We start from the raw sequence: 22,747 nt of genomic DNA on the forward strand, positions 1-22,747 counted from the left end.
GGTGAGACATTTCATAGCAAAGGTACTTCCGGAGCCCCACACTGAAGTGCTGGAGTGACACCACCTCTGTCCTCGCCCCGAGCAGGTCACTGTTGTCTGGGGACACTGAGGACCACGTGGGATCAAGAGGAGGCAGGGCCCCTAAAAGGAGTAATTGTGAGTGTGTTTCCGACGGCCTCTGCAGGAGTCACCTGGTTGTGTTTCAGACCCTCCGTTCCTAGTGAGGGTTGTAAACCTGAGCTGGTAAAGGTGGGATTCTGGGTGGATCCGCTAAGCAGTTTCTAGGAACAGTGACTCCTTGGGCTGGGATATTTCCACACGGACGTGTTCAGGTGTCGGGTAGTGAATGGCACAGGCCAGACTCAGAAGTACCAAGTTCTAGTCCTGGCTCTCCCCGAGCGCACGGAGTGTTCCAGGAACTGGAGGTCATGCAGGCAGGTGGGGCAGGGCCCTGGCTCTGGGGGCTGCATGGAAGAGGCCCACGTGGCGTTTCGTGCCGCATCCTGACATGGCACCTTGGCGATCCCTGCCACCTGGGGGTATGCACCTTACAGATGATGGCAAGGTACATAGTCGTGATGACATGCCTCCCAGGGGTGCCGCCTGACCCTCACCTGAGCTCCGCCCCTTTTCATTACCCCCATGGAAGTGTGACGCGCCTGCCCGGGGTCTCGGTGCTCGTTTTGCATGAAACAGTTGCTTTTCCCACAACCGGGGATGTAGGCACACAGGCCCTGGAGTTACAGCTCCGGCCATGGCTGTGCTCGGCTGTGTGGCCTTGACTAACAGCTCTCGGGCCCAGCCTCCCACCTGCAGAGCAGGGGCCCTGCTGCATCGGGTCCTGGAGAGGAGTAAATGCGGAAGAACATGCGAACGCACTCGGCACGGCGCCAGGGCCCAGCGCAGGTCCGGGCTGGGTAAAGTTATATATACCATGTACAGGGACGTTCGTTTTCCAAGTTGTTATTTTTAGGAGTGTAGAAGAATAAATTTCCTCTAAGTTCCCTGAAGGAAAGGCCAGAAAAATCAAATCTCATGCATTCAGCAGTTTTTAAATTCAGCACCTCCTCTGTGACAGGCTTTGTTCTAGGTGCTGAGGACACAGCAAAAGTCAGAGACCCTGACCTTCACACAAGAGTACAGTGAGGAGCTGGATGTGGAGAAGACCAATACGATGGCATTGTTCTGGTCAAGACAGCGTCAGGTACATAAAACAAAGTGGAGTCACTCATGTCAGCCAAGGTGGCTGCCAGTCAGCCAGGACACTTTGGTTCAAGAGGGAAACTTCCTAAGCCAGAGCAGACACATCTGGCAAGGAGACACATCTAAGATACTGGCACACGTGGTCAGAGCAGCCCTGTCTGCAGAGCGGGACCACCCACGCATAGGCTCCTGGGGAGATTCCCTACTTACAAACAGGGCGGTTGAGCAGAACAGCCATGTACCACCCAGAGACTCCCGGGCAAACTCCACCCCTGGCAACAGGGGTGTCAAGACATTTGTCAAAAAGACCCAGAAGGGTGGAATGCACCCCTCTCAAGGAGGCTCCAGACCACTGCTCAGACAGCCGAGCTCCAGACCCCAGAGTGCTGCTCCACGCCACACTGATCTCCCTTGTCATCAGCTGCTGAGGCCCTACCCTGCTGGACTGAGGACTTTGTTTGCCCTGTTGTCTACCTGGCTCCAGAGACCCTTCCCTGCAGAACACTGACAAGTCCCTTGCCCACTGTGCTGTCTCCCGGACCTGCAGACTGAGAGTCTGGGACTTGGGCTCATTATCCCCCAATGATTAGTGTGTGTGTGCGTGTATTGTATTTTTCTTAGACTGCAGAGTGTGAGTAGGGTATTAATGTATGTTGATGCTCTACTTTGAGCGAACCTGCATTCAATCAAAGCTGAGTGAACAGCATCGTTACTGTGTACCCTTGTCTATGGCTTGGGCTGCTCCGCAGGCAGCCAGCCAAGCAGTTGCCAGGCTGGCTTACAGGAAAGGCTGTATCGTGAACATATGCTCGTGACACTGGAGGACAGGCAGAGGGGTGACAAGGAAGAGGACAGAAAGTAGAACACACAGTATCTAAGACAGGTGTGTAAGGGTTCTGAGGGAAGATGCCGGGGGAGGCCCAGGGAGGGCCGGCAGGCCGGGCTGCGGCTGAGTCGGGCACGGAGCAGCAGGTGAAGTCTGGGCAAAGGCCCGAGGGAGGGATGCCGGCCACGGCCAAGGCAGAGGTGCTGACGTGGCGCTGTGTGCGTGCGAGCAGTGAACGCTCAGTGCTCGGCCGGCACACACCCGAAGGCAGGTCAGAGCCGTGTGTCTGGAGGGAGAGACGTGATTTCGGTGGCTCCCAGACCACAGTGCCCTCTTCGAGAGGAAGCAGCCGATCCGGAGCCAGCATGAACCAGGCCTGCTGCCTGCCATCTGCTCGGTTTCTTTATTTAACTAGAGTTTGGTCTGAATTCAGGAATGAGTAAGACATGCGCTCTCTGCCAAGGATGTGTCCAGGGCTAGGACAGCGTTCTACATATCCAGGGTCTCTTCCACATAGAATAATGGGTGTTTCAACGTCATTTTTGTGGAATTTACACAACACAGCTCATCCTAACATACCCTGTGCCAGGTGCTGCCTTTTCTCTCTCCCATCACTCACCCAGAAAAAAAAAAAGATAAGGCTTACTTGTTAGGTACAGTTAGACCTGCTCATCAAGCAAGGCGGGCGTGGGCCAGTCTTTCCCTGACTTCTGAATGCAAAGACATGCCACCACCGGAATAAAAGAGACTCTAACAACCCCACCTGAAGCAAACAGGTGAGTTAAGGGTGGATTCTGAGAACGGGGGTCGGCAGACTAGGACCCTTGAGCCACAGCCAGGCTGCCACCTGCAGTTGCAAGTCAAGTTCTAGCAACTCTGGGCCGTGCTCGTCCCTGGGCCTGCTGTGCGAGCTGCCTCCGCACTGAAGTGCAGAGGTGAGCGGCGGCCAGAGCCTGAAATACTCTCTAGCTCTTGACAGGAAGTTTGCCAACCTCTGATATAAAGAGATGGGCCGGAGGGGGCGGGGAGGGGGAGGTTGTTTTGAAATTAAGTCCGAATTAAACCTCAAGATAATCTATACAACTTGATTCTGAAAATTTTTAATGAGTAAAGTATAAATTTAAAAATGACTTTTATCTCTTTTTCTAGAGACTACAAATGACATCTTAATTCACATAAGATAGCAGCCCTTTTAAGTAGCATGCTTTCAACTGTGCCAAAACCAAAACACCTGTGCGCTCACCCGGCTCAGTTCCAGGGCTCAGAAAACAACGCGGATTTTCTGAACAGTTTTTCCGTTGGGTTGCTTTTGGGTGCTTGGGAGGATTCAGCTCGCTCTTCCTGTGACGTGGGCATGAAGACCTATATTTAAAGTCTTTCTGTGATTACCTTATATCATTTGGCATTCGTTCTAAATATGCTTATCTAGTTAAAAAGTCTCTAAACCCATGTCTTTCTATTCACTTTTTTGGGGGAAATATGCGTAAGTATGACTTTCACGTATCAACACTACCCTCCATCCCCTTTCCATCCACAGGTATTTATCTCAGGTCTTAGCTCTGTTTTTTACTCTCTTCCTTCCATTTTTCTCCGGCCAACTCTGGTTCGGACAATCACATAAGTTCATTTAAACTTGTGTGTTTACAATAACTCTCCCTTTAGTGTCCTCATTTAACACTGTCATTCTGGTTGGTTCCCAGGTTCACTGCCAGGTTCCTGAACCACAGCATTTCTACTCGGGAGCCTTGTCTGTGACCTTCCTCTTAGTAACTGATAACGTGTCTCCGAGCCGTGTCTGCAGGAAAGATCTGTAAAAGTATTAACACAGTCTGAGAATGTACTGAGTTGAGATTATTTTTCTGTCTTTGTCACTTTATTTGAAAAAAAATGTGTCAAGAACACCAATTCTAATCAAATTCTTGACAGACCAGGGCCTTGAAGGACCTCTGTTAGCCACCGATTTTCTGGGCAGGTCCAGGGTGCACTGTAAACAGGACACCGAGGAAGACACAGCGATCCTGAAGGGGGGGACGCCACTCTCATGGTGACACCATGACCGGGGCATCTGTGACCAACTGTGACCAGGGCATCTCTGCCAGAGCCCTGCGCCCAGACCCCTATGCCCAGACTGTGCCCCTGCTGCGTCCTCTTTCCTTCCCTCTGGCTCCGTAAGACGCTTATTTTCTTCCTAGTGGTAACCCAGGTGGGCTCCTAGTTCCCCAACCTAGAAAAACAAAAGTAGGGCAACACCTGGTTCCAGCGGCAGACCAAGGACCCAGCTCCGAGAGCAGCCAGTAAGCAGCTCAGGAAGCTCTTCCAGGTCCCTGATGATGTTACTTGGGTGTTTTAGGTCAGCTCACTTCCATATCCCGGTCTCTAAACATAAACTGCAAGTGTGTCATTAGGCACCGGCCTGGCCATGCGGACCATCAGAGTCGACCCCAGGTGACAGCAACACTCAGCCAGGAGGAAGGAGACAGGAAGCAGCCAGCGCTCGCCTCTCCCTGTAACTTTCTCCAGGATAAACCGAGCCACGGTTTCCCTACCTGGCCCAGGTAGACAGGAGCGAGCGCTCCAGTTCGGGGGACTGCAGGGAACCACAAGTCTCCCTGACTGAATTTGGTGCACATAAGTTACGAATTCTTCAGAAACTTTTCTGAGCACTGAAACGGCACCATGTACCGTCCCCCGCTGCCACTTCTGCAGGACCAGCACGCTGCACAGCAAGCCCACCTGGCTACCTGGCCCCCACTGTAGCTTGTCCCCTTGTGACTCGCTTAACCACTATGCTGACCTCTACTGACTGCTGGCCCATGGGGTGTCAGGGACCAGGGATGCCCCACGGCTGCTTATTAACAATGACACGGGTAAGGATGAGGTCCAGGTGCTGCTTTGCTTGAAACCAGCCACATCCCCGTCATGCTTAAAAAGGACTAGCCTTTCAGTTCTAAAGTTCAGATGAAAATCATGCTTAGAATCTAGTTTCAAAAAAATGTAGCTTTGCAGAGAAAAAAAATCATACCAATGTGAAACATTGAGAATCAGGCATGCAAAGGGCCCGGTGCCACTGGCCTTGAGCAAGTGCGGCGATAGCATGCATGCCTGTTTGTTCGTGGCTTCGGGTTTTGTTTTTTCTTTTGGGGGGGGGTTGCTATGTTTAAGCCACGTGATGATCAAGCCCGTGAGAGTCCCCAGCGTTTCTTCTTATTGACGTGGTCTCAGAATAATCATCTCATCTGGAATAATGCCTGTCTCATACGTACACATGTGTCTGAGGCTTCGTCACCAACCAATCTAAAACCTAACGCCTGATTAAAAAGTAGAGATGAAATAGTCAAATTTAAACCAGGACAGGACTTCTTTTCAGTATATGGTCTGGCAATTTTTACCAGACTTCTAGAAAATGCCAATTAATAAATACCAAGTAGTGGAAGCCACACTTCCCTGGTGGCAGGCGTGGTGGGCTGAGCAAGGACCAGGGCGCAGACGAGCAGACCCAGAAAACGCCAGGGACAGCAGGACCGTGGCAGGATGTCCGCTGACACTTTTTTAAGGCATCAGAGATAGAAAATTCTTTTTAAACCTCACCTGAGATTGCTGGCTCCATAATCCGTTTTCTCTCTTGGAGACTCATCTGTAAAACCACTGTATTCAAGACCTCACTGGGCGACAGAGAGGCGGGCGGTGCACAGCTGCTCCATCCTGCCCTCTGGAGTCACCAGGCCGATGTGGCCGGGCCAGTCGGCTCATCTGATTATTCTCTTGGGGCTGAAGGGAGTGGGTTCTAGGGAATTCCAATGCCAGCACAAAGCAGTTTCAGAGGTGGGAAGATGACTGTACGTTATGAAACACTTGTGGTTTCTAAGCAGTTGGCAACAAAACTCCCACCCTGAACAGAGCCCAGGCCAGAACTTGAAGCAATTGCACATCTCAGAGCTTCCTCATCTGACATCTGTCTTCTGCAAATACAGGAGAATTCAGGTGGCAGCAAAGAGTCTGAGTGAGAAGCAAGGTAAAGCAGGGAGGAGGGACGTGCTGGAAGCTGAACAAACAAAATCAGGGAGGAGGAGGAGGAGGCGACAACAGCGGAAGAATGAAAAGAAGAGAAAGACCGAATGGGGGAGGGGGCAGGCTTTAAGCATGTACCTTCATGTCTTCCACATTAGTGACAAATGCACTTTGGGTTGCCCTGTTCTTCATGCTGATATCAAGAACAGCAGGAGACTGATTTACAAAACAATCCAGTCTCTACTCTCAGCAGTCAGAGCGGGTCTGTGAGATGATGAAGGCGCCACACGTGTGCCCAGGTGATGCTCCTGGGCAGCTTCTCCACGGCCCAGCCTCCCTCGGCTGCCTGGCCCCAAACACAGAGTGGCACACAAGTCTGCTCAGAGCAAGGACTAGAGAGGAAATTGCAATATGACGCAGAACTTCTCGCAACTTTTTTTTTTAAAAGTCAAAGCAGCAGACTGTGGGGCTGGGACTTGACTGAAAGGTGAGGATCCGCTATAAGTAATGAAAGTCATTTAAAAAAACCACCAATCACTGAGACAAATACATCAGGTGTCCAGTTTTCATTTCACTACAATCTAACTACACAAAATATTTAAAGAAGGCACCCATGTGACTATTTCAGACCTCTTGACAGTGGCGAACAACGAGAGCGCCTCAGTGAAGGAGATTTGAATGAATGAATGAATGAACAGCGGATCACGACACCCACCCCCATTCCTGATAAAACATCAAAGACAAGGTAGGAACGGTTCATGGCGCCCAAATAGTGGCCAACCAAACCCAGACTGTAACTGTGGCTGTTACTCCTTCAAAACCAGTGAGCAGCTGGCAAAGGCTTAGTTCTCTTGCTAAGGTCACAGTGGCCAAGGTGAAGTTTGTCTGTCGGTGCCCTCAGAAGGCAAACACAAATCATGCCCTTCACTGAGTGTACAAACCACCCCCATGGCCATCAGACCACTGTTCATCTTACCAAAGGGCGTCCTACAATGTTTTGCTTTGCAATCAAATCGGAAATTCATGTCCCCACCCCCTGCCCAGAATCACTTTTTCCACTAATTACAGAAAATAAAACTTCTTAAAATGCTAAACCACCAGCACGTAAGGTTGCAATTGGCGTCCAACAATCCAGGGATGTCTCGCCACCACCATTAATACCGTCTCTTCTGGTCTCGGCCTAATATTTATTTGCCCCTTAAGGTGGGATTATTATTTACTTAATGTTCCTCAGTGTCTCTTAGCACATTAAAAAAATAAATAAGTAAAGCATTCACAGCCAAACCCAGCCAAGCAATTAGACTTGATAGAAAAACAAAGGCCAAAATGCCACTTGACTAAACACACACAGTGCTTTTCCCACTGCAGGCACCTGATCTGTGCTGCAACGTCAACCCCACTGAGTCAAGACGCCCAGACTGCCCAGGTGTCTACTTGAAGTCAGAACTATCGACCTGTGTTCCTAGACTCCTAAGGAGTCAGAACTATCTATCCATGGATAAACACCTGGACATTAGTGAAATCCTGGGCTCGTAGACCACTTTTCACGTATGTATGTGAGCAGTTTTCTGAGGGTCCCCACAGCTCGCGTGGGATTCTCAGTGGTGTCACTCTAACTAATTTCACGAACAAGGTCAGAGAGTAAAAGCCCGGGAAGTATCTAGCCGTCTTCATCTTTGCTTATCATCACCTTAAAACCTCCATAAACTTCAGAGGTTTTGACTTTGGTAACCGTCTAAAGGACAATAAATGACCAATGCTGTATCTAATTAGGTTCTTCTAAAATTCAGTTTCTTTCTAAGCAGCTCTCCATAGTCACGAGGAGAAAAGGCTATGTCGAGCAAAACCCTGTCAGGAATGAGGCAGAAAGGTCGGGAGACGAGTCGGAGCCGGAGGGGCCCCTATACTGGCGCACCCGCCCCTCAGCTGCACTGACGCAGAAGCCTGCTGACTTGCCAGGAACAAAAGGATTTCAGTGTGAGACTTGGGGCAAAATCCCACGTCTTCTTCCCCTGAGACCACCCTTCATCCAGACGGCTCCCCCTGGGACTATGCAGAGGATCTGCTGGGTCTGGGTTTGGCCTGAGAGACTCAGACTCCCTGCTTGCTTCTCCCCCAAGAAGCACAGTTATTGTGAGGTCTCCATAACTCTCCATCTCCAACCCAGGAAGCCCAGAAAGGTGGAGAAGTACAGGGCTGACTGCTACAGAGGGTGGGGATGAGACGGAGGGATGCTACAACATCTCCCCCACGGCCCTACCCAAAAGCGCGAGGCTCACTCCTCAGGCAGCACCGAATCCAAGGCACCTGCTGCCCAGCCCCGCGCTGACTGCTCTGTCAGGTGCCGATGGAAAGGTGAGATTTCAGGGAGCACAGGCTGGAGATACTGCCCCTCCACCCAACTTTTGGGTAGCTGGGTGGCTCTTCTTTGACTTCAGCCTTTTGTCTGCAAACATGTCTCCCCTGAAGTCTCATCTCAGATAGGATGGGAGCAAAATCACAGCCCCTGCAGCTTCAAAGGAGACGCCAGAGAGGAGAGGCCTGCACCAGAATAAACGGGGGAAGTAAGTCCTGAGCTTGAGACTGGGCATGTGCATAAACATCTCAGGTCGGTCAAGGTCAAACCTTTGTGTGGCCTCAGCTCCAGGGAGTGTCCCAGTCACTCTGCTGTTAGTCGTGGTCCCAGCAGGGTGAAGAACAGGCTGTCATTGTTCATCAACACTGGGGCTTCTTCCCCCACCTCCACACCCCTGCTAGTTAATTTCAGAGCCCTGTGCTCCCCCACAGCTCGGACCCCCAGCCCAGCCCATAGGTAATTCAGGGGAGCCCGCTGCTGCCTCCCCATGACTTCCTCCTCCTTCTTCACTTTGTGGTTCCAAGGATGACTCTCCATAGCCACTTTTTCTCCCCCCGCCCCCCAGTAAAACAGGATGGAAGAGGAAGGAGGGAAGCAGGAGCCAGAGGGACCCAGGCCCGTGAGCAGGAAAGCCTGTTACCCAGGAGAAACAGGAAGAAAGGGATTCTGCGACCTCCTCAATCCTCCCAGCCTCACACGTGAGTCAGGAGAGAGGCATCCCCAGGTCACAGAGTAGGGGAGAGGCGTGGTGGCCCCAGGCCTCCCAGAGCTCAGACCTTATAGGGCGCCTTGCAGACCAGTTTGCAGCCTCCGCTGCATACACATACATGTGTTCTCTAATGGTACAGAGCAACGCAAGCCTGTGCCACAACCACAGCAACGTCACAGCCCCCTGTGGTCCCCATAGCCCAGCCTGGTCTCCCTCCAGTGTGGGAGCCCTAAGAGCCACCCTGGCAAAGGCGAGGTCTGCTGAGCACTCCCCAGTTGTTGACAGTGTCAGTGTGCCTGGGCCCCACTTGGCCAACAGCTCCACCAGAGGCCACAGCCTGCCTTCCACTCTTCCCTTTGCTTCTGTCCAGGGACGCCCTTGGCCTAACTTCAGCCCTGAGGACCCTGCCCTGCAGCCATGTTGACCGGGCTCAGAGGAAAGTGGAAAGATCCCCTAAGATTCCCACCCGCTGCCTTCTTGTTGATTCCACCATCTGTTCCCCTTCAGCGGGACAAGCTTTCCCTCCCCAAACCTCTTGGCCTGCGGCCACAGCTCCGAGTGCTCACCTCCAAGTTCTCGGTGTCCCCATGCTCCCAGCTCACTGCTCACGACTGGCCCTCCCCACACCCTGCACCTGAAGTTGCTTTTCTCTTTCTTTCTTCTGACTAGCTCTCTGGGTGATGCCTCCACCCTGCTGAACACTACGTGTAAGTGATGCTTGACAACAGAGAGGACAGGACTCTGTGTCCTTCATTACAGTGCTGTCCCTTCCTGCCACACCCAGTAAAGAGCTGGCATCTCCTGGCACATCAGCCCTAATGATCGAGGCTAGACCAGGAAGAGGAGGGACTAATATCCTGAAGCTCTGAAAAGGGGAAATTAAAAAATACCCGACTAACCTCAAAGGGACCAAATGGCCTCCCAGACACCAAGCAACACTAAGCACGGTCCCTTTAAACGAGTCCACAGACTGGCCTAGTGCCTCCAAAGGGAACTATGGTGTTAGAAAAGGAGAACAATGCACGTGAGAGCTGGTGGAAAACTCAGCTTGGCTTTGATGCAGCCTGTGTCCTGGGCACCTGCCTGGCCCCTGACGTGACACCTCTCTTCCAAAAGCAAAACACTCACAAGACCTGGCAGTGCCCCCTGAGCAGCTCCGTCTGCGCAGTGCATCCTGATGAAGGCGGTGCCTATCTCACACACGCTGTTTCTCCTTAGTGCCTGGAAGTGACCCTTTACCAAAGGTCACCCATTCACCCATTCACGATGCCGGCACAAGGAAAACCAGCTGAAAGGTGGCAGGCTCTGTGTTCGTGCAGACGATAAACAGCTAAGAGGACTCCCTCGCCGATCTCACACAGTATCTCACACGACAGCTCAGCAGGACCCAACCACCGACACCGGCCTCCAGGAGGCAGCTGAGGGGTTAGGTCACGACCTAGGCGAGCAGAGGGCAAGGCCTTCAGACACACCCGTCTCTATGAGACACATGTCCATGGGGTACTTTTAGCCTACAACCTTTTATTTGTGCTTCTGGTCATACCTGATCCTCTAAACAATCAGGGTTGGTATTATTTTCACTTACAGATGAGGACACAGAAGCTTAGAAAGGTTGGGGACCTTGTCCCAGGTCACCCAGTGGGAAAGCCTGGTGGACCAGAATACAGACACAGGTTTCCAACCATCAGGGCAAGAGTGCTTCCCATGGTACCAGTGAGGACAAGAACAGGCTGCCTGCCATCAGAGCACTTTGGGAAATGACTGTCCGATGCCTGGAGGACCTCAGGTCCCAGGTCAGTCTCCAGGGACAGGGCTCTCTCTGCTTGGAAGAGGCCCTCTGTTCATCCACAGAGGGATTATGTCAGATACCATACATCTGAAAATAAGTATGTTTAGTTTTTTTTAATCAAAATTATATTAACCTACTGAATAGCAGTGAGAAAGGCTGCTACTTATAAATAAATTTTATCTTCACAAAAAAGAAATCTTAAAGCCAAACAGATAGGGAAAGAATGCAGGCATCTCAAAGAAAGGTAAGAAAGATGTAGAATTTGAGAATGCAGGAAAAAAAACTGCCCAATAATCTTTTTCTTTCCCGTTAGCTTAACTACCAAGCAGTTCACGTGGAAAAACTCCAAAGGTTCAGCTAAGTGGGCGAGCCCGCGTTCAATATGAGATGCAAGTTACGTTTGTGCTTGGCACTGAAACAGAGCCATTAGTGCACATCCCTGATTCTACCTGGAAGATAAACAGGACAAAACCCATCTCAAACGTGGTAAACGGCAAAGAGCGCAACACAGGGCGACCGCGCCGCACACCTCCAGCCTGCCTGCCTGCCTGCCTGCACCGTCTGCACCAGCAACACAACGCCCACAGACCGACCAAAATAATCGTGCCGAAGCCACGCTAATTAATTACATAAAATTCTCCAACAGAGCTGAAAAGTATCTAATCGGACATACCTACGGAAAAAATGCCGCTTACCTTGTGGAAAATCATTTCACTTTTGTGCCTTTTCTTTACAGCGTGAAGCCCCACACAGGTATGGGCTGCACTCCAAGGAAATGTCACAAAGCATCAAATTATTTACGGTCTCTAGAGAGAGGAATGATTTCATACATCGTCAACAGAGTCAGTATTTGAAATTTCCCGAGGGCTTTGTGGTACCTTTCTATTTCAAAAGGACAAAGCGATTTTCAGAGATCACCTGAAAGACCTCCGTATTCGTGGACTGAGAAAGGAAAAGTTGACCAGGCCACAGAATAACCAGTATCCAAAAGAAACCCTCTCATCCTTAGCCATCAAGAGTGCTTAAGGATCCATGTCAGGAAAGAAAGACCTATCTTCTCAGCTGCAAAACAGTCAACTTTCAAGACCTAGAAAAGAAAGCCGTGCAAGCATGCCTCACGTTGGGGTCACAGTGTACACCCCCGGGGTACTTACGCGCTGAACGTGAGGAAGAAAACTTCAGAGACCTGCTCCCTCGGGGAGAGATGACTGCATCTACCGTCGGCTGCTAGGAAATGAGTAAGATGTGTTCTCTCGCTCTCATCCCCAGGCAATGAAAAAAATCCCAAATGTTCTTCCAAGGCACACTCCCAAGGACAGCCTTAGCGCCACCAAGCTCTTCCTCCCAGGCAGCACCCGGGGTGTGGAAGGCTCACCCCCTTTCTCTGGACCTCTCCCCCATGCTGTGAGCCTGCCGGCTCGGGGAGGGCACCAGGCGAGGGCACGGGCACAGATGACAGAACCACTAGGTGCCACATCTTCACAGCTGGCTCGGAGAGCAGGGAACGAAACGCGAGCAGCCTTTCTGTAAAAACTGCTTCACACACCTCAAGTTTTCGGGACAAACCAGAAACTCTTCCAACCCCCTCACCCAAAAAGAAAGTGTTTATTCCTTTCCAACTCCAAACTGTAGTGCGGGCTAATTGCTAACAATACCAGAAAAAAAAAAAAAGCCTCCCTCACACAGGAGAGGTTGACAGGGTGCACAAAGAGCCGTGACAGTAATAGGCACCCTGGAAGAGAAAGAAGGCAATCAATTATGAGCCATTTGCAGAAATTGTGGGGCTGGCAAAATCCCCACTTACAGCTGCGTTTGATTCATCAAGCCAGGCTGCATCTGATTTGGAAGGGAAATTGAAAATCAGATCCTTATTCTAAGGTCTAGAGTATCGTCAGTAAAATGCCCCAGACCGCCCAGGTTCAAATGCAAAGAGAAGCTAATGACCCCTAAGCAGTAGACCTGATGGGCCAGAGTGGGACGCCCGGGAAACAGAGGCAGATGTTTTCTGTCAGGTGACCACCACCTTCTGTGGGCATCACGAGATAGGACCGGGGTGGGGGGGACCCCGAAAAACCCACACCCAGCACTCGCTGGCCCCATGGGATAAACTCCCAAATCACCATTTGGAAAAGAGAAAAGGCTGCTTTTACCTGTAACCTGATGTGTCTAGGATGATGATAATGATACAGAACAGAAAGTTATTCATTCTTAAATTCAAAATTTCCTTTTCACTAGTATCTATCACAATTCCTACTTATAATGGCCACTGACCCTTTTTTTCCTAAGGAACAAAGAAAGTGTGAACTGAGTAACTTCTAGGCATATTCCTAGGGTTTTTTCAATGTACAGAAATCCATTACTATAGACAGAGATCTTCCAACTTGAAAAAGGTGAGATAGCTCCTTTAGACTTGAAAGGAATTTGACAGCAAATGCTTAACATGCTAATGTTATCTTCCACTACTTAAAAAATTTTTTTTAAATTCTCACCTGAGGATATGTTCATTGATCTGAGAGAGAGAGGAAGGGAGAGAGAGAGAGAGAGAGAGACATGGCTGTGAGGAAGGAACCTCGTTGGGTTGCCTCCTGTAGACTCCCCAAGAAGGGACAGAACCAGCAGCCCAGGTATAAGCCCTGCAGAGGCACCAAACCCACAACCTTTAGGTATATGAGATGACAGTCTAAGCAACTGACCTACCTGGCCAGGGCCCTTTTGCTGTTTTTTAATATGCACTTTGGTATTTACTTATTTTCTCTGATCATTTTAACAATGAAAATGAAAGCTCAGACAGCCCCAATGTCAAGCTGAACGACTTTTACTCCTCTTTTAAATTTCTAACTAACAATCCAGTGCTCCTTTTGTAAATATTTCATTATGATAGGTATATTTGGAAAGATTTATTTATTTTTAGAGAGGGGGAAGGGAAGGAGAAAGAGAAGGAGAAACATTGTGTGGTTTCCTCTCATGTGCCCCTGACTGGGGACCTGGTCTGCAACTCAGGCATGTGCCCTGACTGGGAATCAAACTGGTGACCCTCTGGTTTGCAGGCCCACACTCAATCCACTGAGCCATAGCAGCCAGGGTTGATAGGTATTGTTAAATAAGAGTTGGATATGGCCTTAACGTGGTAGTTTCTTGCATACTTATTTTATTGAATCTTAAAATTTGGAAAAGAATTTAAATTTTTTCTTAAGAACTTTAATGTGTAACCCAAAGCAATTACAACACAGAGGACATTGTTCTCCCTAATGGCGTTAAGTGATTTCCCCAAATTGCCCCGCTGTGCTGCGCCCACAGGCCCCACTTACTTTAAAAAGACAGACCAGCTTCTTGAGAGTTTCAGACGTGTTTGCTTTTGATAAAAAATTTAAGACGAAGCAATCAAAGTGCATTGGTTTGATGCTCTAGCACCTATTACTTCAAAACAAAATAAAACATGATGACTATGCCCTGGCTGGTGTAGCTCAGTGGACTGAGCGCAGGCCTATGAACAAGGGGATCACGGTTCAATTCCCAGTCAGGGCACATGCCTGGGTTGCAGGCCAGTTCCCAGCAGGGGACCCATGAGAGGCAACCATACACTGATATTTCTCTCCCTTTCTCCTTCTCTTCCCCTCTAAAGATAAATAAATAAGATCTTTTTTTAAAATGATGAGTACAAGCTACAACACTAGGTTTCAAAAAAAGTAAGTAACTCACCAGAGACTGAGCGGAGCGGTAAGACTAAAAATACTGATGTTTTCAGTTTAGGAAAGAAACTGCCTCCTGGGAGGGTAACCAGGCCGGTGGGGGCAGCGGAGTATTTGATTGGTTTGAGGAACTGGAAAGAGAAGGGGCTTTTTGGAGGAGGTGGACAGGGAAGGGGAAAGGCGTACAGGGGACAAGAGAGGGACCAGCTGAGCAGAGAGGAGGCCGGGGGCCAGCAGCTGCCAGAATCCACTCTGAAGCTGCAGGCTCTGACCTGATCTGCCCTTCTCACCGCAAATGTCCCCAGTCCCCAAAGGCCGTGCCACATGGCCACTCACCAAGGGACTAGCACCTGGCAGTACGAGTTGAAAACCCAGCTGGGGTGTGGTGCCGCTCTGAGTTTTATTTAAATAGCTGCCGTTGCTTACATTTCCTCCATTCTTATTTTGTATTTAAGACAAAAGCAAGAAAAGTAATACAATGACAATGTCAAAATCAGTTAAAACCAGACTGTGCATTAAAATCAACAGTGTCAATCAGGTCACTTCTGAAAGGATCACTAAGCACAGTTGACAAGGTAGGGAACAGTGGGACAGAGCCCGTGTTGGTGGCATGCAGACAACCTGAATCCTGGCACATCACCAGAGGGATGTGAGGTGGTGCCAGGCCATGGAAAAGTGTTGGGTTAGTCCTTAAAAAGCAGCCCGCAGAACTACCCTATGACCTAGCAACTCCATCCCTAGAAGCACACCCACAAGATCTGAAAACAAGGTTCAAACAGATATTTGTATGTCAAGGTTCACAAAAGCATTACTCACAACAGCCAAAGGGTGGAAACAACCCAGACATCCACCAACAGATGAACGGATACACAAATGAGGTATATCCATACAGTGGAATATTACTCAGCCATAAAAAGGAGCGGCGTTCTGACATAGCACCACAGGAATGAACCCTGGAAATATGCCAAGTCAAATAACCCAGAAATGAATAGACAAATATTGTATGATTCCACTTATGAGAGGTATCTAGAATAGGCAAATGAGACAGAAAGTATAACAGAAGTAACCAGGGGACTGGGGTGAGTACGGAGTTATGCCCAATGGGTATAAAGTTCTGCTCATCATGACGCAAAAGTGCAGGAAATGGACAGTGGTAACCACTGTCCAGTGTTGTGAATGCAGCTAACATCACTGCAGCGAACACTCGGAAATGATTAAAACCGCAAATTTTAGACTTCGTGCATTTTAGCACAACAAAATGACAACATGCCAAAAGTAATTTATCTTTGGCCAAAAAAAAGAAATGCAGGAAAGGAATAAAATAGTCATTTCGCATGGCTTTCAGAACACCCGAGCTTCAATTTTCAGGTCAAAACCACCTAACATAGGGCCGGTCATGCTTGGGGCTCTTGGGTGGCCCCCAGGAGTCAGAAGGAAGTCTGGCCACAGCCAAGGGTCCCTATTAGTACTTCGTTTCAAATAAATAAAGAGATGATTGTCTTTAGGGAAAAGTGTTGGGAACAGCTGCTGGACCTAGAAAGAGGATAACTCCACCTTTTCCCGTCTCGGGTAGAGGAGGGAATGAACGCCTGCCTGCCGGGGCCTTGTCCGAGATGTGGGACAACACCTTACCCTGAAGGTCTGCTCCATTTTCTCCCTGTGGGACACCTGGTCCAGCGTGCCATCAGTCTGACTCCTTTTCAGGCCAGTTGTGATGTCAGGGACATTGCTGAAGTCTGTAGGAAAAGTGACAAAAACACCGGTGAGTTTGGCCACCTGCAGAGAATAGTAATGGCTGGCTGAAAGGCTCAGACAGAGAAAGAAGGGACAAAAAAGCAACTACCCACCCAGAAGGCAGACCACAGCGGTCCTTAATGACACCGAAGTTCCAATGTGAACACAGCTAGTCTGAAACAGATCTGGGCTCTGGCTCATTGAAGAAGCAACTTCTGCCTGTCTTGGTCAAAGGAGACCAATGACCAATCCAAACAAGGGCTTAAATGCCTCAGCACTTTTATCATTTGTGTGCAAACTGTACTTCACTAACCTCCGATCTCATATAATTTATTTGGACCAAAGAATCAAACAGCAGTCACCATGGTTGGCACTTTCCTGTTTCTGGCTAAGTGGGGGCAAAAATCACCAGCTATGTCTCCAAAAACCAATGAGGCAATATTATAGAATCTTACTACATCCCACAACTTGCTCATTTGCAAGTATAATTCGTCTTTTTCTGGCATTGACACTATCTCATCTGAAATTGAAAGTCCCAAGAGGATCAGCAAACTTTGTTAACTTTCAGAGTAAAGTTTAAGGAATAATATAAAAGATAAGTAGAGCACATGGATTTCCAACCTACAAGTGCATGCCACCTCAACAATTCTTTCCGAAACTGGAAAGAAGTTCAAGAAGGATGGAAAGACAATCCTCTATCAAAATATAGCATAGGTTTTCATTCTGACTCTTGTATTTAGTAGGCTTTCCCCTCAACTAGGTGAAACTGGGTGGTTTGGGACCCCAGTCAGCTACAACAGGAAATCATCAAGTTCATACCTATTGGTCTAGGCTGAAAAAACACGGAGAGACATTGACAAACTCTTCACTCAGTGGGAGCAAGGACAAGGGCCTCTGGGAGACCCCTAGAGGCTATGGGGACCCTAGGAGGTTGATGGAATCCATGCTGATATGACCAATCCTTACACGGGCTCTTGCTTTCAAGACCAGGGGGCACTTAAAGAAAACATCTTAATGGTCTGCAGAATTCTGGAGCTCCAATTTTCTCCTACCTTTTGCTTCTTCCCACACCCTAACCCCACCCAGAAGAGAACCAGGGAGTCCACGTTATACTTTCTTGTTGTTGGTTGTCAAGTAAGTTAGCCTGGTAAGGCAGTGCTGATTGCAAAAGCATGAGCCATCCTGGGGAAATTTTGGGGAGCAGTGACAGGTGGGGATACTGGGCTCACGGCTCCCAGGCCCTGACCCCCACACCACAGAGGCAGTCCATCTCCAGCAGGCAAACCCTAACCTGCTGGATGGAAAGCAAGATGAGACCCTAACCACACAGCGACCCTCCCTCATGCTCCTAAGGCTGCTGTGTGCACCTTTGTTGAAGGGACACCAAATGATGGGACTCACCACAGACCACAGCCTGCACTGCTGGTGCATTCAGCACGCACGCACCCCTCCAGCCACCCCTTTGCCAGGCGCTATTTGAGAACCGGCTGTGTTCCAGGCACTGTGTGAGGTGTGGAGGATACAAAGATGAATGGGACACAGTCCCACTCTCAAAGTGAGTGTCCAGTCCGGAGGGAGCCGACTGGTGAGGGAGGGAGAGGCGGACACACCAGTCCAACAGAGAGTCACAGATGAGATGAGAGAAGTCCATACATGGGGACCCTCAGGAAGGAGGTCAGTGCTCTCTGGGGCCCCAGAGACTTTGTAGCAAAGAAGACACTTGAGCCAAGTCCTTACATCTGAGGGGGATTTACTTGTCACTAAAGCTAAAGGTGACCAGGCAGGACGCACAGTGGGGACAGGAAATTCCTTGAATAGAGGCAGCTGAGTGAAGGCAAATCGTACGAAGGATAAGCAAACCTGGGGACTTGCTGAGTGTGACTGCAGCAGCAGCAGGAGGAGTGGGCAGGGAGGGAAGGGGACCCCAGGATGGAGGAGTAGATAGAGGGCAAGACCCTGGCAGGAAAACACAACACAGGAACACTGCGGGCACAAGGTGTAAGGACACAAACAGACCAGGGTAACCACAAGGAAGTCAAGTCAATGCAGAGTATCTCAGTGGGCAGATGTCACAGGTCTCCTCTTTGCCACCCATGTCCTATGAGGAGATACGGAGAAGAGCAGTATCGCCTGCCTTCGGTGACAGGGTAGATGGGGAATGGCAAAGGGTGGGAGTCACACTGTGGTCTGGCAAACTGAGTGTGTGGTCCTTGTGAGCCTGGTAGCCCATGCACACGCAGGGATGTGGACTTGGAGTCCTCACAGTACACCTGGCAGGGAAGCCACGGGATGGATGGCGCCCCAGGGAGAATGCAGAGAATGACACACAAAAGGGACCCTGGATCACCCTGCCCAGTGTGTGGCTTCCCAGGGGAGGCCCCTCTCCCCACAGAGGAGTAACATCAGAGAAGCTCGAGGAAACCAAGGAAGAGCAATGTCACGGGAGCCATCCACGCAATGTACATCTCCGCCGAGACACAGTCACACCTGCGTCGCTGCTGCCTATGCCCCGTACATTAAAAGCCCCTGTATTTCCATAGAGCACACCAAGTACAGGACACATGACCTGCACATGGATTCATGGTGAAGATTTCTATAGTACCTGCTACACGCCAGGTAGGTGCTAGGTTGTGTTGACACAAAGCTGAAGGAGACCTGAGTCCCCCTGAGGCCTGAGATGGTGCGGGCACCAGAGCTCGGGAGCCTGGACGAGCCAGAGGGACGCCCAGACAAATGCCACGGTGAATCAAAGGCCGGGGTCATGTGAATTCTGAGTCATCTACTCCACATGTTGATAAGACTCCGGAATTCAAATGCTGAAAATCCCCCAAACCACTTTTTACCTCTTCCAAAGGCAAAATGTTTACCTGCACGCCCTTCCTGTCAACACCCTGCCCACCCAGTGAGGAACAGCCTCGCTGTGACTCAGTGAGGCTGCCCTGGGGCCTTCGAGGGCCCCTGGGTGCAACCAGGGTCCTCTCAGAGGCACTGGCTGGGACGGGCTGGGTCACAGGAACCAACACCCAGGAGGCTGGTGGCTCCAGGGATCCGAGGGGAGGAGGCAGCGCCCCCACACTGGGCATTCTCAGAGCCGCCCCGGTGCCCCAATCTGCAGAGGCCAAGGGGGCTCTGGACACACACAGTCTCTGTGGGGACCGCCTCCTTTTCCAGCCTCTCCCCGCAGCAATGCTCTGACAACAAAGTACAGGACAAGCCGAGTCTGACATTGACCACAGCCATGGACCCCAGTTCTGGAGCCTCAGACTTCACCAGGCCCTGGGTCCCCATGAAAGGGAATGTGTCCCCAGTATCCTCTCCAGAGGAGAGATGAGAACCAAGGAGGTTCCAGGAGAATGGCGGAGCATCTTTAAAAAGTGTGGGCTGGTAAGACACGGATGCTGACATCCTGTCCTATGTATAGTCCCCCGATACTCCGCCCACATCCTGAGCGCCAGCTGCTAACAGGAGTGAATACATCCTCCCCTGCCTCCAGCCAGAACACTGGCTTCCCACCTTGGGAGAGCCTGCTGGGCAGACGTGTTCTGGGACGTGTGTCAGGGCACTCTAAACGTCAGGCCATTAGAAGCACGTAATTCCCACCCACCCAGTGCCCATCACATCCAACCATGGATGTCCAGGCCAGCTTCAGGAGTCTTTAGTTGATCTGATTGTAAATAATGCAAAAAAAAAGAAAAAAAGAACTACAAGACCAAGTCAAGACATATATGTATATCTAGTAAACACATCCTATTGTCTTTCTCGTTTTATTCCTGGGGAAACGGACAGTTTGGGGTGAGGTCCGGCAATCTGAACATCAGACACCTCCAGGGGCCAACAAGAGCTTCTGCTCAGTTCCCCAGGTGGACTGACTCCCTCTATTCCTTATTCTCCCCTGGGATGGGTGCTGAGCACCCCGCACCCACCAGACCGCCCAATATCAGGTGCCTCCCTTTCTCCTCTAACTCAAAGCCAGTGTTTGGAGCATGAGGACGCCCCAGGCAGGCTGTTGGGGCTGAGGGCTGCCTCCCTGCACTGCCACACACCGCCAGCTGCTGAAGGACAGCTCAGGGTGGCACGTGGTGCAGGGAGGAGACACCCACTAGCGGAGCGTCTCCGTGTTCTGGCGTCAGCACAGATCCCACGCGTGTCACTCACAGCCGAGCAGGCTGCAACCCCAAATCCTTCACAAGTAAAGGGCAAAACCTGTGCTCAAGTAACATCCTGGGTTTCAACTTGAAAACAGGAACATCAGGAAATGCTGAAGTTAAGGCCACCTTGCCCACACAGCTCATAACGTGAATTCAGAGTTTACATCCATGTCACTTCCAAGTCCAGCCTCTCCTGGTTAGCATGCGGGCGTGTGGGCTTTGCCGCTCACCCCACCCCACCCTAAAGCATTATGAAGCACCAGGCTATCAAGGTGCAACTGTGCTGTGTATGAGGGGGGATTCTATGTAAATGGGGGGCACTGGAGAGCCTGGGGGAGGGCTCAGGCACGCAGTGGTCTCCTGGCTGGTCTCCGGCCTGCTACTTATGACTCAAAGTCTCACTTGCTCAACAGGCAGTCACGATGTTTGGCTCATCCAGCTACACCCAACCAGGGAGCAAGAGAAGAGGCAGCAGGTTCCTTCCAGGACCCGGACACCAGCCAGGAGGCGGCAGGCAGAGCCTGCAGGCAGCAGGCAGCTGGGTTGCCAGAGGGTGGGTGAGGGGTCTGTCTGGGTGGGACCGACCTGGAGAGCACAGACAACTGGTTCCTAGAAAAGAGGCGTCTAGAACTACTACTCGGGTCTGAGAAAGCCTGTTGTGGTCTCATAAACGGCAACGGTAGGAGGAACTGAGCTAAAAATCTCAAGATAACATCAGTCCGGAGGCCCAGAGCAGGAAGGCAAAAGGAGAGAACATTTGTTTTCCCCTATGAGGTGCAGTAAGACCTTTTTTGATAAATTAATGGTGGTAGTCGGAGCATCAGGAAAAAGTCTGCTGCAATTTGTGGGTTGAGGGCTCACTTGAAGTCAAAAAGACAGACAAGGAGGATGGAAACTTTTTTAAACGATGCCTTTGTGTGCTGCAAAGCATGCACTGTCGCACACCAGTCCTCAGTGCTCTCAGATCCAAAGCTCGTCTCTGGCAATATATGCTTTTACCATCCTGAAATAAAATCCACCCCTAATGTGGTCTACCGCCATGCATAATTTCACAGAAAACATTAGTAGCAACACAAAAAGAAAAATAAGTGAAAAATTATTGGTAGTTTGAAGAAATACGTTTCGGTGTGGAAATACTTGGGCACAAGCGCTCCAGAAGCTGTGGGAAGTCCTGCAATGCTCGCACCACAGAGCACAAGTTCAATGCCTCAGGCTGGCCACAGAGAAACTACAGCGTGTTTCAGTGGAGGTTCGAACACATGTGGGGTGTTTTCACCAGTACCATGGTTTTCCAAAAAGACACAAATTCTTGACAAAGTTCTGGATAAAGCGAAGAAGAAAGATTCTCTAGATGTATTGGGTTGTTGCATTCCTAGAAGATTCTAAGTAGCCCATAGCTGCAGGGGGCAGGGGGTGGATAATTTGTGTTTATTCTTATAACAGACTGTTTTGGGCTCAAGTAATCACATACATGTTTTTCATCTACACGAATGTCCAGCAGAACAATTCTGCAGTAGGAAGGATTCATTTGAGCCAGCAGAACATCCCATAACCAGGTCTCCAACCACTAAATGCCACTTTCCCCCAATTCATTATGAAAACCAAAAACAGACTCATAAACTTCCAAAATATCCCTGGTGGGCAATGTCCCTGCTGCCAGGAGCCATCTCTGCTTCTGTCTACGGCCAAAACCTCAACTTTCCCTCAGGGAGGGTCAGTGACATCAGGGAATACAAAATGCACCAAAAAGGACACAGCCCAGAGCAGGTGCAAAGTGAATACTAGCTCCTTCACCTGTGGAAGAAAATAAAATCTGCTCACTAGATCAAGTAGAAAGAGAGTGTTCAGATACACAATGCAGCATCCTTAACTGGGACTGGGATCCCGGGCTCAGAAATGCTGTAGTCCATTAAATCATTAACCCTCAGGGCTCCTACCCCCCAAGGTGAAAACTACAGAAATTCCCTATGGAGAGGAAAAAAAATCTAATAATCACTTGTAGCTTTAGAATTGTGTATTTTTAGCCCTGGCTGGTGTGGCCTAGTGGATTGAGTGCAGGCTGCGAACCAAAACGGTCACCGGTTTGATTCCCGGTCAGGACACATGCCTGGGTTGCGGGCCAGGTCCCCATTGGGTGCCATGTGAGAGGCAACCACACACTGATGTTTCTCTCCTTCTGTTTCTCCCTCCCTTCCCCTCTCTCTAAAAGTAAGTAAATATAATCTTTAAAAAAAGAATTGTACATCTTTGACACTGAATAGTTGTATATCCGCTTACATTATGTT

At 50.0% G+C, this 22,747-nt stretch overlaps 1 protein-coding gene across 7 annotated transcripts in view; it reads right to left on the reverse strand.

The window, feature by feature from the left end:
* The window catches only part of TIAM2 (TIAM Rac1 associated GEF 2), a 197,910-nt gene that overhangs the window by 18,346 nt on the left and 156,817 nt on the right, over positions 1 to 22,747 (reverse strand). For 3 of the 7 annotated variants that reach the window (XM_053668779.1, XM_053668780.1, XM_053668778.1), the window contains one exon: positions 16,213 to 16,316. In XM_053668779.1, the coding sequence (XP_053524754.1) occupies positions 16,213 to 16,316 (104 nt within the window). Of the gene's footprint in view, positions 1 to 5,617; positions 6,150 to 6,175; positions 6,360 to 9,668; positions 9,703 to 16,212; positions 16,317 to 22,747 lie in introns of those variants that run through there. The other 4 variants (XM_037126131.2, XM_037126132.2, XM_037126130.2 and 1 more) reach the window with 4 other exon arrangements.

The sequence above is a fragment of the Artibeus jamaicensis genome, unplaced genomic scaffold, assembly GCF_021234435.1.
Source record: "Artibeus jamaicensis isolate MK-2021 breed Jamaican fruit bat unplaced genomic scaffold, CSHL_Jam_final contig_497, whole genome shotgun sequence".
NCBI lineage: Eukaryota > Metazoa > Chordata > Mammalia > Chiroptera > Phyllostomidae > Artibeus > Artibeus jamaicensis.